General features: G+C 46.4%; 2 protein-coding genes across 11 annotated transcripts in view; both read right to left on the reverse strand.

Moving 5' to 3' along the window:
- Positions 1-4,880, reverse strand: part of PDE1B (phosphodiesterase 1B) — a 31,289-nt gene extending 26,409 nt beyond the window's left edge. The window contains exons 1-2 of one of the 5 annotated variants that reach the window (XM_033221788.1): positions 3,989-4,880; positions 3,776-3,901 (exon numbers count right to left, since the gene is read on the reverse strand). In XM_033221788.1, coding sequence (XP_033077679.1) covers positions 3,776-3,888 — 113 coding nt within the window. In that variant the 5' untranslated portion in view covers positions 3,889-3,901; positions 3,989-4,880. The other 4 variants (XR_004439831.1, XR_004439832.1, XM_033221787.1 and 1 more) reach the window with 4 other exon arrangements.
- Positions 4,881-10,692: 5,812 nt separating this feature from the next.
- NCKAP1L (NCK associated protein 1 like) overlaps positions 10,693-18,981 on the reverse strand; it is a 47,898-nt gene continuing 39,609 nt past the window's right edge. For all 6 annotated transcript variants that reach the window (XM_033221799.1, XM_033221797.1, XM_033221798.1 and 3 more), the window contains 5 exons: positions 18,872-18,965; positions 17,845-17,961; positions 16,724-16,833; positions 14,805-14,894; positions 10,693-11,212 (listed from right to left, as the gene is read on the reverse strand). In XM_033221799.1, the coding sequence (XP_033077690.1) occupies positions 11,081-11,212; positions 14,805-14,894; positions 16,724-16,833; positions 17,845-17,961; positions 18,872-18,965 (543 nt within the window). In that variant the 3' untranslated portion in view covers positions 10,693-11,080. The remainder of the gene's footprint in view (positions 11,213-14,804; positions 14,895-16,723; positions 16,834-17,844; positions 17,962-18,871; positions 18,966-18,981) is intronic.

Here is an 18,981-nt window from a genome sequence, read left to right on the forward strand (position 1 = left end):
AAACCCCATACTTTTTAAGCATCACTCTCTCAAAAAAACAACATCATCGTCTTCTCCCTTTCCTCCACCTCCATTTCCTACTCCTCCCCCCACCACTCAACAAACACAGAGGTACACACACACCACAGAATCAGAGACAGAACTGGACCTCGTGACATATATACATATATTCACTATTTCATTTGTTCATTCCTTTATTTAACAGCATTTATTGAGTGCCTGTTATGTTCAAGGTATCACACTAGACTCTGATGAAACAAAGATAAGCAAAAATAATCCCCACTGGGGTCCCTGCTCCAGCTCATCTATAATGACCTTGAACCACAGCATAGAACATTGAGCCTAGACTTTGAGGGTCCCAAGTGTGCATCATGTGGGGAAAGAAGAAGAGAAAGGGACTATGTCTACACTGTCCCAAAGGAAGGGGGAAGTTCTATCTGTAAAATGTAAAATTCCAAGATAAACTGGAGCAGAGAAAAGAGAGTGATGTTTGTACCATCCTGAGAAAAAGAGAATGCATATTTATGCTTTTCCTATGTATATAACCCCCTAAAGAAAAAAATAAGGCAGAAACCCAGAGTGGTAGAATTTCATCAGTTGGGTGGGTGTAGCAAAACAGGAAATACAGAGCCTCCCAACTCTCCACACCACTTGATGGAGTTGAAGCAGATTACAAGCTCTGTAGGAACAGGGACTATGTCTGTTTCATCCACCACTGACTGTATCCTCGGCATCCAGCATGCCACCTGGTCCATAGAAGGTACTCAAGAAATAGTTGTTGGATGAATAAATGAGCTGAGGATGGCAAACCAAGTTCTGCTCATCATTTTTCTCGATTCACAAAAGACATAGGAAATTATTTCTACCTCTTCTGGTCTTCTTCCCGTTCCCTAACGCCCTCTGATCTCAGAGAAGGGCGGACAGCCAAGTCAAACACTTCCTCTTAGGGTTAAAAATGCTGAAAATCATCCTGGCCAACTCATCATCTCCAGATGGCCTCTTTCACCCTCTCTTATGCCTCAGTTTATGAGTCTGCTTAATTAGGGAAATTGTCCTGAAGATAGGGGTAAAATCACACAGTTAAGAGACTCTCTTCAGTTCATATGATCCAGATTAGATTCTGAATTTATTTTTGACAGGGTCTTCGTGTGGGAAACAGAATTCTTGGATGCTCTTCCCAACAAAAAATTGCCCTGCACGATTATATTAGTGTGGGCTTTTTATCCAGAGTCAAAAACAGCAGGCCTAGTCTCTCTGAAGAAAGTTTGGATGTCCTAATTAGAAATGAGAAGGGTAAAGGGGTGAAAATAGGATGTGTTGAGTAGAAGAATCTAGATAGATAGTTAGATAAATACATACAAGGATATATGCCATGTTTCCATTTCCAAGCAGTACCCAGTCCTAAGATATAAATCATGTCTATTTCCTATTTCCAGACTTAGCAACCCCTTTCCACCTTAACCAAAGGGGCAGGGGGATCTTTATTTCCACTTAAAAGGGGGAACACCTCCTTTCTCACCTCTTCAGAAAACATAAGTTGGGAAACTCCCACCTCTTACTCAGCAAAGCCCTAAATCCTTTTATTTCCCTTCATCTGATAGTCAAAGCCTCCCCAGTATTCAAAAAGGCAAAATCCAGTAGGCCATGAACGTAGATCAAGTTGGGATCTACCTTGATATCAAGGTCTTTCTCTGCTTTAAGAACGTGAGACTGGGAATCTATCCCTGCCAATTAATAATCAGGAGATTGTACTTTTTTGGGTAAGTTATATTACATGTAACTAGCTTTACTTTTTACCTGTAAAAATAGATTATTGTACAAAGCTAGTATTCTTAAGGATCAGACTGCTAAAGTGAGTGAAGACCAGAATGATCTAATCAATAACAACAGGGATCCTTGTCCACCCTAATCTCATGTAAGGACATCTCAGCTAAGGCACTCCGGAGGGAAAGCTGCCTCTACTCCCTTCTCTTCCCAGGTTTCATGCCTCCTTCTGGGAATCCTGTTCTCTCACCACTGAGCACTTCTCACACTAAAGGAAGAAACAGCAATTCATTTTCAGGAAAGGCTTTTGGTTAGAAATGTGTGGGAGATAGAGAAACTAGTAACACCCACTCTTTTGCAGGGCCCTGTTACCTGGAATAGAGGCAAGGTAAGTATGATGAGCCACTAATGTTAGGGGAACCATCCTGAATTCTCCCATTTATGGACCTGGGGCCCTTCTTTACCTTTCAACTACTTCCTTACTTTCCCTTTTTCCAGCTCATTTACCATTAACAGAGCGTCATTTTCTATCAAGAATCACACAGTGCTCCTCCGAACAAAAGCATCACACAGTGCTCCTCCCAACAAAAATCAATTCAATCTGGTTTTCCATTTCTTCATCCCAGAACTCATTCCAAGGCTGCGCTTCATAGAGCCCAGCAAATTGGATTGGCCAGAGGCAGCCAAGGAGGGGGACTGAGAAGCACATTTGGATTCCAAGCCTTGTTGCCCACTATGCCTCAGTTCTCCCTAAGGCCTCTCCAAGTAGCTAGTGTATAAATCAGACCCACCTGCCATAGAAAAGTGTCATCTTATCACCATAGGTGAAGTATTTAAAGGACAATACAATATAAGCATCTATCCATCCCCTACCCCCATCTCTCCCTCTCCCAGAACCCAGAAATAGAAAGCTTTGGTGCTCACTATGGAGAATATTGGGGAGGAACTGGGTTCAGGGCTATGTTTACTGTGTTTCCTCTCTAAACATCCATAGTCTCCTATCTGTTTCCTCTTTCCTAGGGCCATGGATTCATCTCAGAGAGAGGGACATCTTCTCTTGTTCCCTGATTAAGAATCAACAGACTGTGGAGATTTCCCGATGACAGCAGCTGACTAGGAGATAAACATGGTGCATGGCTTGTCTTTGACCCAATCCTCTTTTTTTTCTAAGGAGCAGGGAAAAAGTTCCTTTCCTCCCCAGGACTGGAGTATGAGCTACCTGAGTTCTTCCTTCTCCCATTTATTCCTCCCCACATGCCCTCATACTGCAACAATAGGAAAAGATGCCCAAATGTGCTTGGAGATCCTGGAAGACCCTATATAAACAAAAAGGCTTTGATTAAGCCAGTTAACTTGCCTTTGTCAATTAATATTTCTTCACCATCATCACCTCCTTCAGCTTCCAGGTGGGTCCCCTCATCATTGGGACGAGTTTCCAGGTCCCAAGAGATGAGCAGCTCAGACATGGGGTGCCCCCCACCCCACTCCCTGTGCAGGAGGCAGAAACTGCCAATCCCAACTGAGACATATATGACCCACAGGTTGGCACAAGTATTCCCATGCAGTGGATCTACAGCTGTGTGCAATGACTCCACATACCTCTGTGACCCACGGTCACTCATGCACACACATGTCATGTGGCTCACATCTGCACAACTCTGCACATGGATACGTGTGAGTCAGCCTGGCACCTCTGCTGCCCTCCTGCAGCCCTGCCACACTGCATATACTGTGCTGCCTCTAAGCGCTGCGTGTGTCAGCCTGGGGTCCACAGGCACAGGCACATCGTTATCTTTGCAACTCCTAAACCCGCTCCAACCGGCCGGCTTGCTCTGCACATGCCTTGCACATGTGGCCTGGCCACGCGTGTCAGGGCCATGCTTCCTCGCACCTGCCAACATGTGTGCCAAATAGAATCTACCAGCCCACAGCCCCGCTCCAGTTACCCCCCCCCTCCTCCCGCTCAGGCTCCCTAAGGTCCCTTCCCCCCATTCCTGGGCCGGGGACTTACAGAGACCGAAGCTTAATCCACATCTTCTTGCTGGGAGCTGACTTCAGCTCCAGGGGTGACGGGCAATCCGACTCCTCCAGCATCTCTGGAGGACTGCGGGGGGACAGCTCCATGCTCAGCCACGGTCTACGGAACAGAGAGAGGAGACAGCATCTCAGCTCAGCTTCAGTCCCAGCCAAGAGACCCTCACCCCCCATCCCAGGCCCTTCCCACCTGCGGCTGGCGTGGACCAGCCAGGCCGGTGTCTCTAGGCTCGGCCCGAGCTGGCAGAGCTGCAGCTCCTGCGGCTCCTCCTCTCCCGCTGCCCAGCCGAGCTTTGGGCTCCCGGTCCAAGCTCTCCGCACCGCCGCTGCTGCTGCCGCTACCGCCGCCGCCGCCGCGCGCTGCCAGAGCCGCCTCCTTGCCTCTCTCCTCCTCCCCCGGCCGGGTTCCCCCCTCCCTCTGCTCTCCCTCCCTTCTCCTCAGCCTGCCCGCCAGTCTCTCACTCCTCGCAGCCACTCCTCCCCCTCCCAAAGGAACGATTGGAAGCCGGGGGCACACACAGACAGAAGCGCCCAAGGGCGAGCGCACGCACACAGGCGCCGGGGACGAGTGGCTGCGTGTGCCCTGTACTGGCGGATGTGAGTGCGTGTTTACAGAGTGCAGCGGAGGCGGCGGGCAGGACTTGGGTGTGGGTGGTTGTGTGGGTTCTCTCCGTGTGTTTTGAGTTTCTGTGTATGTGCGTGTGGTTCTATGTATCCACGTGTGCCTCGCTGCCTGCGTGTCCCATGTGTGAGGGCGGGGTAGGGGATGAGCACACATCTTTCCCGGCTAGACCTGGACTCGGAACCCAGTCAAAGCAGACCCCATCTGTGCTCCTGTCTTGGAAAAGTTCAGGGTGTGCCGTGAGCTGTGATGACATCCCACGCTTGGCCTCAGGTCCCTCAGCTTGATCTTCCCCACCTTTCTCCAAGACTATGGCCTTCCCAGTGGTGCTTCTACCTGCCTGCCTAGCATACAGGAATTTCTTCCAAGTTCAAAGCTCTCCAGAGCAGGCAGCACCACATCTTCCTTTTTTTTTTTTTTTTTTTTTTTTTTGAGAAGGCGTCTCTGTAACCCAGGCTGGAATGCAGTGGCGCAATCTCAGCTTCAGCTCACTGCAACCTTCGCCTCCCCAGTTCCCACGATTCTCCTGCCTCAGCCTCGCAAGTAGCTGGGACTACAGGTGCAGGCCACCACGCTGGCTAACTTTTGTATTTTTTAGTAGAGATGGGCTTTCACCATATTGGCCAGGCTGGTCTCGAACTCCTGACCCCATGATCTGCCAGCCTCGGCCTCCCAAAGTGGTGGGATTACAGGTGTGAGCCACCGCGCCCGGCCTAACATCTTTGACTAGGTAATAACTCTACACAGCTAGGAAAGCATTCCTGATATCAAAACCCCTCCTGAAGCACTTCCAGCTCATTTCTTCTATTCTGCACAACTAGAGAGGAGAAAGAAATCTAGGAGGTAAAGGCCCAGCACAAAACAACCTAGCTGATTAATAAACATTTGTGGAAGGAGTGAACTGGAATTTGAACTCAAGACCTTGTAAAAGGGCAAAGCCTCCTCCATCCAACCGAGTCCTACCTAGGACTCTTGCAGGAACCACCTCTCTTGCTCAATATTGTTCTCCCCCTTAATGACCACTGGCTTTGGCACTGGGGAAACTCCTATGTCAACAGAAAGTGGAGATATATTCACTAACTGCTGAATCCAAAACAGGCCACTAATCCAGGATCCCAGAATGTAAAATTTAATTTCAAAAAAATTCTGGAGGTTGGAAGGAGGAGTGATCAGGAGAAGGTATTTACTCTGTTCTAAATGCTGAGTGGAGGCTCCCCCTCTCCCAGTCAAAGAAGGAGAAAAGAAGTGAAATGGAAGGGCGAAGAAGCAGATGGACTGTCACAGCTAAGACTCCTAACATAAAAGAATTGCCAAGTTAGGTCAGCATTTAGATTCAGCAGAAGTATCAGCAGAACCAGCTCCCAGAAAGTACAGAGGCAGAAAGAGATGGCAGAGTCAGAGATGGAGAAAAAGTGGAAAGAATAATGGGACTTCCCACCCTCTGTCCATCTACCTTTAGCACACATCCCTCTTTTCCCTTCTTGCTGGAAGAGCAGACCCAGTCAAAACTGGCTGCATCTGAGACCCTAGTCACACTCCTACTACACAGCCCATTTCTGAAAATTTGGGAGTAATCTCCTCCTTATCAACTGAAAATGAAATGGGCTGGAAACTACAAAAGAATTGCAAATTAGGATGGTGCTAAAGAGTTCTAATTAGTAAATTAGGATTAGAACTAAGGAGTCTCCAAATTTAGGCAGGTCTTTAAACTAGAACAGGTGGGAAAGAGGCAAGATGTACATCCACAGGGATCTCTCAGCATTTCTTGTTAACATAGTGGCACATCCTGCTTTCCCAAGACCCCCTGCTCCTGACTTATTTTAAGGCTAATTCACACACACACACACACACACACACACACAAAGTTATTCATGAAAGAGACATTAGAGTTCATCTACTCTAACCCCCTTCATTTAATAAATGGGAAAACTTCATAGACAATACAGTTTGATGGAAAAAGCAAAAATAAAAATAAATGAGAACTAAACTAACCCAGAAAAATTATACAGTCCCACAGAGAGTAAGTGATAAAACCAGAGCCAAGTCTACCAGCCTTTTTCACTCTGTGGCTGTCTTTCACTTTCTTTAGTCACCAGTCCTGGTGTTTAGTCTCAACCTCATTCCTCTTGTTGCAATACAATCCCATTTCTGCCTTGCTGCATCCCTAAAGAGATAAGAATAGGGTATACTTGTTCCACTCAGAGGTTCAAAAGACAACTATTATCTCCCTGTCTTTTCCTTTTGTCCCCAACCCCCACCATTCCCAGGCTCCTTCTCATTCCTCTCCTTTTCAGCTTCTAAACTGCCCCCTACCCCTAGAAGGCTCTGCCTCCTCACTCCCCTAACCCCACAATCCTTTCCAACAAGCTTTGAGTTTGATAGAGACCAAAAATGATGCTTTGGCAGCAGGTGACGGATGGATGTGATCTGCCTCCTACGGGAATGCTATTTAAAGGGGCAGCCTCACAATCCTCTCCTTCCAAAGTGACAAGAGAAAAGTCTGCTCCTCAATCTCTCCAGAGCTGCAAACTCAGCTCAAGTTAACTTCTGACTTCCTCAACCTGCAACCTGGCCTGCTGCTCCTGCTTCCTATTCAAGTGGGAGGGAGAGTACTTGACAACTCATTGAGGTGTGGGGGCTGAAGGGGGATTCATCTTCATCTCCTTTGATGACAGGTACTTAGGAGAAGCAGGAGGCCCTGTGGGGAGGAGGACTGGAAGAACACTCTTCCCCCAACCGCGTGAGTGCATTTCAGCCATGTGCCAGCTTCTTCTCAAAGTCAAACTTTGTTGGAGAAGAACTGATATAAGTATGAGGACCTAAGGTGAAGGAAGCCTTGTCCCTAGCTGGGACCTCCTCCCTCCTGGACCCTCGTGTTCACAGCACAGTTGTTCCCTTCCTGCAAAGCAAAGTGCTTCAGAGCATCATCCCCTTGCCCAGGCCCTGGACCTTATGCACCTTATTTTTTTTTTGTTTTTTTGTTTTTTTGTTTTTTGTTTTTTTGAGACAGGCTCTCGCTCTGTTGCCCAGACTGGAGTGCAATGGCATCATCTTGGCTCACTGCAACCTCTGCCTCCTGGACTCAAGCGATCCTCCCCAACTCAGCCTTCCAAGTAGCTGGGACTACAGGTGAGAGCCACTATGCCCAGCTAGTTTTTGTATTTTTTTTTGTAGAGACGGAGTTCGCCATGTTGGCCAGGCTGGTCTCAACCTCCTGAGCTCAAGGGATCCACTGACCTCGGCCTCTCAGAGTGTTGGGATTACAGGCAACAGCCACCATGCCCAGCTAATTTTTTGTATTTTTGTAGAGACAGGGTTTCACTATGTTGCCCAGAGTGGTCTCAAACTCCTGAGTTCAAGCGATCCACCTGCCTCCCAAAGTGCTGGGATCACAGGGGTGAGCCACCACACTCAGCTCCTTCTGCACTTTGAAGTTGGCCCACCTGCCAACTGGATTGAACACCATGGCAGGGGAGGCAGTGTTTCTACTGTCCAAACAAAACGGAGCATTTCTGCAAGTATCTTGCCCCAGGCCTTGTGGGAGGGATAATTCCATCTTATTGCTGCAAACAAGTTAATGGAGATTTTAATGAAAACACTGCATTAATGAAAATGCTGAGGCTAGAACCTACTCTGTGCCTGTAAGACAAAACAAATGGGGTGAGATTTCTGATATCCATTCTTTACTTCCTTTGGGCCTAAGTAAAGCAAACTTACAACTGGGACACAACTTATTGTGTGGGAAACAACTTATTGTGCCCCAAGTTGTAAGAGGACAGAGACGCTCCTGATAAAGGAAGCAAATTGCCTGAAATACTGATGGGTCCTGTTACTTCTCTGTCCCTTCACCTCTAGACGTTCACTTTTTGCTTCCGGTGGTAAAGGCCATCCTGTCCTCACCTTCTCCAATTTGCTCCTTCTAAGGTCTCTGGATTCTAAAAACCAAGTCTTCCCTTGTGAAGAGGCAGACCGGGCAGGTAGAAAAGGTCTAGGACTGAACATCAGACTTGGGTCCCAGTCCTAGTTCTACTGCTAAACATGTGACCTTCATTCAGTCATTTAATATTTCTAAATCTGTTTTCTGACCTGAAATAGGAAAACCTTCCTGGCTACCTTGCAGAATTGCTATAAGGATGTCAAAGCACTTTGAAAAAGTATAAGTGGTAGGGAAATATGTGTGTATAATTATATGTTTACAAAAAGATATATCAAATTACAAAATTTTAGAAATAGAGAATATATCTGTGTTATCAGGGGCTAGAGATGGGGAAGGGGGTTGTAGGAGGGGAAGCAGGCATGGCTATAAAAGAGCAATACAAGGGATCCTTGTGGTAATGGAACTGTTCTGTATCTTTTTTCAAATTATTATTTATTTTTTGAGACAGAGTCTCGCTCTGTCACCCAGCTTGGAGTGCTGTGGCAGGATCTCGGCTTACTGCAACCTCCACCTCCCAGGATCAAGTGATTCTCCTGCCTCAGCCTCCTGAGTAGTGGGACTACAGGCACGTGCCACCACACCCAGCTAGTTTTTATATTTTTAGTAGAGACGGTGTTTCACTATGTTGGCCAGGCTGCTCTCAAACCCCTGACCTCAGGTGATCCACCTGCCTTGGCCTCCTAAAGAGATGGGATTACAGGCATGAGCCACTGCGCCCGGTCTATTCTGTATCTTCACTGTAGTGGCAGATACACAAACCTGTACATGATAAAGCTCTATAGAAATAGATAACACAAACACACGAACACACACACAGAAATGAACATAAGCAAAACTGGGGAAGGAAATCTGAACAAGATCAGTAGATTATATCAATGTCAGTGATCCTGGTTGTGGCAGTGTACTATAGTTTTGCTAGATGTTACCATTCAGGGAAACTGCGTAAAGGAAAACAGAATTTCTCTGTATTATTTCTTACAAGCACAGGTGGATTAACTATCTCAATAAAATTTTCAGTTTTAAAAAAAGGCGTTCTGTCTGTCCTCCATCCCCCTGCAGCAACTTATCTTGCTGTCCTCTGGGAGGCTCCTCTTAAGCAGTTCTACATGCAGATGGAGGAGGGATCTCTATCCCCTGAAGCAGAAAAATATAAGCATATAGAGTAGTTGTTCAGATACTTCTGAGCCTTCTCTTCCTCATCAACTTTACTCTCAGTCTCACAAGACTGACACTGAATCACTCTTTAGAACATAAGGTCCTTCCCATAGCAAGGAAGGAGGACTAGCTGATGCACGAAGCAGGATTCTCTATCGCTTCCATCCTAAAGAGCAGACAATTGTTGCTAAGAAAAATTTGTGTGCTGATTATGGGTGCCAAGTTAAGAAAGTATTGACTAAGCCTGGGTCTCAAGAAATAAAAAGCAAACACATGTACAAAACCCCAAAATAGCTATCAAATAGGCTTAATGAAGTCTGAATGGTTTTTGCTGAAAACCAACAATTGCTTTCCTTTCATTATGAAAGTATGGACATGACCCTAATTAATCAACTAGCTAATTATATTTATCAATTCCAACCACTCTAGACCTGTGACATATATGATCTGTTTCTCCACTTCTTCCTGGCAGTGGGTGCACAGAAGTGATGCATGGGGGCCACTATTTCCTGCCAAGGAGTTAAGTAAACCTAGTTTAGTGCTATCTTGAATGCCCCAGGCTCTGTGACACTTGAAATTCTAATTAGCGCAGAAAAGGGCTAAGTTAAAACAGCTTGTACTCCCTCAAGGATACCCACTCTCAGGGCCATACAGCCTAATGAGGTCTGTGAAATTCAAGATCCAGAAGAGAAATCCCTGTCTGGAGCAACAGCTGTACCCAGGCTGACAAAAGGATTTGGGGGTTAAATTAGTCCCTCCCAGTAAAAGGCAGAGTAACCCCAAAGGGTACAGGAGGGAAACCCCACCTGAGTCTGGTCCAATCAGTTGTCATGTGACCTAGAATTGCCGGAGACTAACTGACCCTCTGCTCTGGGTTGTGGAGATAGCAAAGCAGGAGGGGTTAAAGCAAGAGAGAACTTGTAACAATGTAGTAGAGCAGGTGGGCAGTGAACATCTCTGAAGGGCACTTCCTCCTTGCCCCAGGAGGAAAGGCAGTCAAGCTGGGGGCAAAGAAAGAGACCCAATGACTCCTCGAAGAGCCCCACAAAGGAAAAGAGGGGCTCCTTTGCTGCTACTCTGCAGTAGGGGCAGGCTGAATGTTTGCTGAACACATTTGAAAAACGAAGAGAGAAGATAATGGTCCTAATGAATGTGCAGGAGACAATAGCAACTCCAGTGGGAGGATTATAAGCTCATTATGGTTTAATATGATGATTGATCATCTCTGCCCACCAGCATTATCCTAAGAATAGTGATGAAGGTCGGAGAGGCCCATGCCTGTCAGAGCTCAAGCTCAAGTCACCAGAAGATAGAAAATATACTTGTACATTACTCCTTTTTTCATTGTAAAATTCACACAAGTGGCCCCACACCCTAACTTTTTCCATAAACTGTCCTCCATGCCCCTAGCCTGCCTTACTGCTCTACGATTTCTCAGCCCTGGATTGTTCTTCCACAGATCTGTTCATCAACTCTGGCTTCTGACCATCTCCTTAGTGACCCCACCCCTTGAGAAAGTGACCACAGCTTCCACTATGGCAAGGGTTTAGGAAGGTCTGAAGGGCTCTTCAGTGGGTACTGGCAGGCACTCGGTTCAGGTGGAAGGCCCGGGACACCTCCCGATAGGCATTTCGAAGCAAGACATAAGGGAAACAGGACTCCAGCATGTCCAGGGTCAGGAAGGATGACTCCTCCACCACCTGGAAGAGATGGGGCCAAGAGATGAGAACCTCAGGTAAGGCATTTGTCTGTGATACCCTGTTCCTCTTTGCATAGTTCCCAGGCCCTCTGAGGCCCTGAGGTTATAAGTGAACAGGATTCCAAATCACACCCCTCCTCTTCCTCCCTCACTTGGTTTGGCTCCAGGAAGGCAATGTGGCATATCCAGCTCCATTATCATTGACCCTGACCCCCTCATCAGGACTATGTGAAGGGCACAGAAGCAGAAGGCAGGAAAGAACCACTTTCCTAGTGGCAGCAAAACCCATTCTCTCCAAGTCTGGATGCTAAATCACATGTGGGTGGGCAGCACACAGATGCAGGTAAAGATGTATAAAAGTGCTAATTACAAAGCTTTGCAGCGAGAGGAACAAACACCACTGCAGGCCACGGAAGAGGGGCCTGGAATTCACATGGGTCCTCTTGTGTTGGGCCTCAGTCTCCTCCCTCTCTCAGTACAGTGCTTGGGGAACAGTAAGGATGCTGCATAAAGGAGCAGGCATGATTAATTAGTTTAATTAGAAGCCTGCGTGCTGTGGTAATCCCAGCAGCCCCCACAGCCAAGCAGGAAGATAGATCAAGATGCCTGGGTAAGAATGACAGTGGGGGTGAGGGTGAAGAGGGGAGGTGGGTGGACAGGGCATGTTCATGAAGAGCAGCATAGCCTAGTGTTGGACTGGAGGGTCCCCATCCCTGAGGAAGGGACAGGGTGTATTTCCTTCAGTGCCTTCCTTATCCAAGAGGTAATGAGACTGAAAAACACACTCTGGAGAGGTGTCCCATATCCTCTGGCAATTCACACAGATGGCTTCTCCACAATATATCTGGTACTCCAAGTCCTGAAAATTCACTAAGGAAAGAGAATCTACCATATCTACTCTAATGTGTTTCTCTCTCTGAAGTCCTTTTAAGTTTTAAAATGTGTAAGATTTTCCTGTTCTCAAATACATGCACACACAACAGCTGCAAAAGAGCAGAAACTGCAGGCTGAAGGAAGGGAAATCTGCTGGTAAAACTGTAGCCCTGATGATAGGTTAAATATCAAAGAATTTCTTGCTAGGCAAGACTTTCAAACACTCAGCCGGGAAAGAGATGAGCTGTCTTCTCCAAGGTGCTACCCTCAGGTATAGGGAAATGAATAATGACTTCAAGTGAATTCACCGGCCCAAGACTTTCTATTCTCCATGAAGCACAGGAAAATAACAGGGCTCCCAAGTAGCAGAAGTTTACGGGAGTGGAAACAGCCCTAGAGTGATGACCAAGAAACTTGGGTTCTAGTCCCAAATCTGCCATATATTTTAGGGGAGATCTTCATTGTCATCTTTCCCTCCCTATTCCTCAGTTTGCTCATCTATGACTTGTAAGTATTGGACTAATTGCCAGAATCTGGTCTGGTTCTGGCATCTAGGATTCCATGATTCTATACGAGCCGTGTCTTTCCCCAGGAAACCTGTACCAGGAACAGACTGGCAACACTGAGGCATGGCCCAGGCTTGACAGCCAAAACAGAAAGACCCCGGGGACAGAAGTGCTGGCCAGAATTTGAGGCTACATGAGTAGCCTCTCAACTCAGAATACAGCTCCTTCGCCTTCAGTCATTTCTAGTTTCTCTATGGAAACATTTGCATTTAAATTGCTTTGCAGCAACTAGTCCCTCTAGTTTCCCCCTCCAACAAAAAGTGCCTGATCCTAGCTCTGTCCCTGTCACTCTGTTGGCCTCATTGGAAGGCCACAGGGGCAAACACTTTCCACATTTTGGGGTGTTGGAAGGGGTCTAAGCAGAAGGAGGTAAGAATACAGGGGGGTAATACAGAATCACCTCCAACCTGACAGGGGTGAAAACTACCTGAGGAAGTGAAGAGTCATGCCAAAATCATCCAGAACCGAAAATCATCAGCAGACAGCGGGAACTAACATTTGCTCAGCATCTACTACGTACTAGGCACTTTGACGCATAATATCTTACAAATTCTAACCACTCTACCACAAGGATTATTACCCACTTTTATGGACAGAGAGCCGAAGTCTCAGAAGGGCTCATTGCCTTGCCAAGGCCATGCTGCTGCTCTATGTATTGTGCCCCACATAGCCCACCACCACGGGCACTGCCCTCACTCTGCCCTCATCTACCTCCTGTGCCCTCCTGCCTCACCACACACATCCCACAAAATACATCCACCTCCATGTCCATTCTCCTCTCTATCATAATCCTTAACCAGCCCAGCCTAGGCCTTTTTCTAGCTGGAGAAACTAAGGCATAAATACCACTCAGTGCCTGTGTATTTCAAGGAGACCTGGAGGAGTCCCAGGAATCCCTGGCCCCTAGCATTTCTGGGCCTGGGACAAGAATACAGATGGAGGTCCACATATCATATGACTAATTAAGTCAAGCTAATGAACTAGTATATTCTAGCTTTCAACCTTCACAATGCTCCTTTGTAGTCTTATGGAAGCCCAGGTTTGAATTAAGAATTTTTGGACTCCTCCAAGTTCTGCACCAGAACAGGGTGAAGGGAAGAAACAAGCTTCCAGCCCAGTCCCTCTTCTCCTCCCACCCTCAGTTGGAAGGATTTTGTGCGTACTTGTAGACTTCCTTATCTGCATATCTAAACTCCAGCCATATGTCCCTTGAGCACTAGAGATACATCCACCAGTAGGACGGTCCACCTCAGTAGGAAGAAGTTTAACACAGGCCCTACAAGTGGGCTGAAGCTGCTTAGCAAAGTATTCTGGGGCCCCAGATACCTCTCGTATGGGCCTCAAGGTGGCCTACAGGCTCTACCCTTTCCCTTTGGCCAGAGGAGGGCCCTAGAACACTCTACTAGAGGAGGGCCCAAGGAGGGCCTTTTAAACACTGGGCCCAGGGCAAAAGCCCTTCCTGTCCATATCTAAGTGCATTACTAACATGGAGAATCAGAGCAAAAGAGTGAGTAAGAGTGTTGAAGAGGGAAACAGGGTCACAAGGAAAAAAACTTTTAAAGTTAACTGAGTCAGAGTTCCCAAAACTTTCTGCCAGAGTAGAGAGAAGCCCACAGCTTGGGAAGCAAGGAGAAGAGACAGCAGGAACTGCCTGATTCATGGCCCACCAGGCTCCCTGCCTTACAGCTTTTTAGCTAAAATCCTTTCCCTGCTCTGAGCTCCCACCCCTCAACCTCTGAGTTCAGCTCTATGTTATCCAGCACTCTTTTCATAGTACTCCTAAAGACAAGAAGTGCAGTGGTAGAAAATTGTCAAGTGAAACCAAACTTGTACCGGACAGGTAACTACCAATAAGGGGCAGAGCTGCCGTACCAGGTCAGACTCGGCAACATTGCAGGACATGGGCCCAGCCAGCTTAGGAGCCAGGAAGGCCCTGTCTTGCAGAAGTCCTTGAAGACTCTACTCTAGCATTATAGGACAAGTTTAGAATGTTAACCAGAATGTGAGAACTAGACTCAGAGGGTTATGCAGAATTAAGTCCTTAGTTAATGCTTTTGGGTGACAACAATGGCAAGGATGCAAAGACCCTGAAGAGGAGTCTCCCTCTGGCCCTTCCACTCCCTGTTCTCAGACCAACTGAAATAAGATACATACCAAGCGCATGAGCAGAGAAATGGATTCTCGATTTCTGGTTTTAAGCTTGTCAGTCTCCTGGCCCAGCTGCAAGAGGCTGACAGAGGCCACCTGTAAGGGAATTCGTAAAGCAGATTTTTATAGAGGTCAGTATCAAACAGCCTCAGGCTGCAGGAAGTTAAGAAAAGATCAAGGAGGAGAGTTAAGAAGTGCTAGAATATTCCTGAAGACTCAAAGTGAAAAAGTGGCAAATCTCCTAGGTTTCAGAGATACATGCTGCCTGTAAGCCAGCCTGGATCTCATGGACCACCCAGTGCAGACAACAGGTTGCCAGGAGTGCTAGGGGGAGAGATTGCAAGGGGCAAGGAAACAACCTAGAGCAAAGGCAGGTGATGTATGCCAGGAGGTTAACCTCTCTTTTCCTAGGCAGCCTCCAGACACCACTGTCATCAGGCTGTTTACAACTGACTCCCCATCTGACTAGAGGCAGTGTTTGTTGAGCCTCTGATTCAGACACAGCGCTCATGGTACTCTCCAGTCAACTCCCAAATGGCTGTCATCTCCATCATCCCCAAACCCCCAGCGGATCAAAGAAGAAACATGATTCATTGTTATCACAGGCCCAGGTGACCTGCATTTAGCAAACAAAGAGGATAAAAGGGAAGGCAAGGGTGGGGGGATTCCCTTTTCACCCCTTCTCAGAGATCTGGTGTGAATCCTCTTTGCATTTAAGATGCTCAGAGCCAGGTCTATCTGGTTGGGTGCCTCAGCTTAAATAGAGACACTCCAACCAAGCTTATGATCCCTGACATGTACTTCTCAGGATGAGGGTATAATTCCTGAGAGAACAATATGATCTGCTGTGTTTCCTCCTGGAAGGAGACAGAGGTCCTGGTTCTTACACTGGGGCCATACTTTGCAAGAAATAAGCTCTCTGTTACTGAGAATGCTCAAGCAGGCAGAGGGGAATGGACCATGTATCAGAAGTATATGAACAAAATTCCTCCATGGAGGATGCAGAATGGAAAATTCTAGGGCCTATTCTATTCTGAGTTTTCCCAGAGGTATAACTAAGATCCATGGTGAGAGTTACAGGGAGTCAAATTTTGGCTAAAATTTTTAACATTTTTTTCAAAGAAATTGGATATGACCTACAGTGGAATCTGCTGCCTAATTGTAAGTTCCAGTCCCTAGAAATCTAGACCATTGGTTCTAGCGAGATCCCCAGACAAGCACCATCAAGATTACCTGGGAACGGAAATGCATATTTTTCAGCCCCACCCTAATCTACTAAATTAGAAACTCTCCAGGTGATTCTGATATACATTAAAGTTTGAAAAGTAGTCATTGACCATTTGTCTGTACAGACTTAGAAAGGGCCTTAGAGATTATAAAACTCAGTGTCTCTACAACTTCAATGTGCATTTGATCTCCCAGAGGCCTTATTAAAAACACAGAGGCCTAGACTCACCCTACAATATTGTAACTCAGTAGGTCTGGTGTAAAGACCAGGAATCTGTATTTTAACAAGCTCCCCAGGATATTCTGATGCACACCAAGGTGCATGCGTTCGGTTTAATGTGAATTCAAGGGTTCAGTTTAATCTCCCTGTTTTATTTATGAAAAAACTGAGGCCCCAAAAGCTTGGCACTTCAGAGGTCACACAACTACTTAATGGCAGATCCAAAACTAGAACTCAGATTTCCTGACTCTTTGTCCAATGATCTTTCCAAATATTCAAGCAGAGGCTGAAACACCAGCTGTTAGGAAATTTAGAAGAAATTCTTGCCTTTCATATAGTAGATTCTCATTCTTTACTGAATGAATTAGATGGGAAGTTAGACTCAAAAGCCTGTTCAACGATAATTGTCTACAGATTTAAGTCTAACCAATTCCAGCCCTTTGCAGTCTTCCATTCTTTATAACCTAGACCCACTCACCACCAGAAATTCCTTGAGGTGAGTTTCAATGTTCTTGTTGTACAGCGTGAAGAGGGCAGCAGACACCTGGATGATGGCTTTGGTCAAGCAATGAATATTGTTGTTGTAACCTAGGTTATTATTTATATAGATGGAGAGAAACAAAAGGAAATGACAAAGTAAGCCACTCCAGAATGACCCAAACTGGTAATTTCTCATGTTTTCAGGCTGAGCCACCAGTATTTGACACCAAAAGGATGAGAAGGCATTTTGGGATTAGAAGCATGATATTCCTATGAAATCTTATTGAAATCGAATTATGTATAGTTCATTCTCTCATTCTCAAGTGTGGTGTTTTGTTTTGTTTTGTTTTGTTTCGTTTCGTTTTGTTTTTAAGGGTAGGGGGTGTTTTTTTCTCCTTTTTTTTTTAAGACAGGATCTTGGCCAGGCGCGGTGGCTCACACCTGTAATCCCAGCACTTTGGGAGGCCGAGGGGGGTGGATCACCTTAGGTCAGGAGTTCGAGACTAGCCTGACCAACATGGAGAAACCCCATCTCTACTAAAAATACAAAATTAGCCTCACATAGTGGCACATGTCTGTAATCCAGCTGCTCGGGAAGCTGAGGCAGGAGAATTGCTGGGACCTGGGAGGTGGAGATTGCAGTGAGCCGAGATGGCGCCATTGCACTCCAGCCTGGGCAACAAGAGCAAAAACTCCGTCTCGGGGAAAGAAAAGGGGTCTTGCTCTGTCACCACACTGGAGTGCAGTGGCACAATCATGGGTCACTGCATCCTTGACCTCTTGGGCTCAAGCCATCCTCCTACCTCAGCCTCTCAGGTAGCTGGAACTACAGGCCACCATGCCTGGCTAGTTTATTTATTTTTGTAGAGACAGGGTTTCATCACATTGCCTAGGCTGGTCTTGAACTCATGGGCTCAAGTGATCTACCCACCTCACCTTGGCCTCCCAGAGTGCTAGGATTATAGGCGTGAGCCACCGTGCCCAGCCTTCAAGTGCTTTTTGAAATAGAACTTTACACCCAAGTCAGAAATCTATATTTTCCAGTGTCTCTGTCTCCTCCCTCTATCCCAGGACACTAACTTGAATAGCACTGGTCTCTCAAACCTACCCCTTACTTACCATCCTTCTCAATGCTATAAAAGGAAGAAGGGTCAGTGGCAAGGAGTGGGAGGGAAACTGCCAGAAAGATCAAGAGCAGGCAGGCCACCTTATATTCCTCCTCAGGAGATGAAGTATCTGGTGAGAGGGAAAAAGGAAAAGAGGAAAAATGAATAAGGTCAGTAAACAGGAGTTATCTGTTACCGGGGTCCTGCTTCACAGAATTGCTGTGAGGATCACATGAGAAAATATCTATGAAAACACTTTATGAAGCCCTATGGGCAAGTTATTACTTAATTTTCCTGAAGAAACAGGACTAGCATCCACCTACAGTGAGCGGCCTGAGTCCAGTCCTGGAGGCCTCCCTGGTGACAGGGCAGAACTTTCAGCCAAGGGCTCTGCTGATGTACAGTGCAACCCTAGGATGCCTGTCCACTGCCTGATGGAGTGGAGAGGCAGGAAGAAGAGGAAAGATTCTCACCCACCTTGAGAGAAGAAGAAGGGTAAGTCTGGCCATTTTGAAAGGCCTTAATCCTAGCCCCTTGGTTCATCCTGTTCTGAGTGGGTATAGGTATGAATGCAATCAGAGGAAATGTGTAATGGAAAATGTAAGTGTCAAGTGTGACACGGGAAGAAATAAACAGCGTCAAGTTGATTATGTGGAGGGAGAAAGCACAAAATCACTACGGGGAACTTGGGTGCTATACCACACAACTCACTATTTTGTATTGTTCTCTCATTGTTTCATTTGCATTAACCTTATTTTCCCAACCAGACTGTAAATGCCTTTGAGCACTTGCTGAGCACCAAGCAGACTCTCACTTAGTGCTTTTTAGCTGATTGGTAGATCAACTAGTTGAAATCTGAGGATAAATCTAAATTGACTATGTAAGTATTTTCTGAAGGTTAGGGTCCTTCCTTCACTCTCAGCTTTTATCCTCTGAATATATAATCTCAAATAAAGCCTTCTTTGACATTGACATTTTTCCACCCAAAATAAGGCCCAAGCCCTCCTTTCCCAAATCATGCCCCCTTTCCCCAATCTTACCAGCTTTCAGATTAGCAATGGCGGCCACCAAGGCTGGGTCAATGTCACAGCCCACCCCTGCAGCAGATGCCAGCTCAAAGATACTCAGGGTCACCTGGAGAGAAGAAAAG

This window comes from Trachypithecus francoisi, unplaced genomic scaffold (genome assembly GCF_009764315.1).
Source record: "Trachypithecus francoisi isolate TF-2019V2 unplaced genomic scaffold, Tfra_2.0 Lachesis_group11, whole genome shotgun sequence".
Taxonomy (NCBI): Eukaryota; Metazoa; Chordata; class Mammalia; order Primates; family Cercopithecidae; genus Trachypithecus; species Trachypithecus francoisi.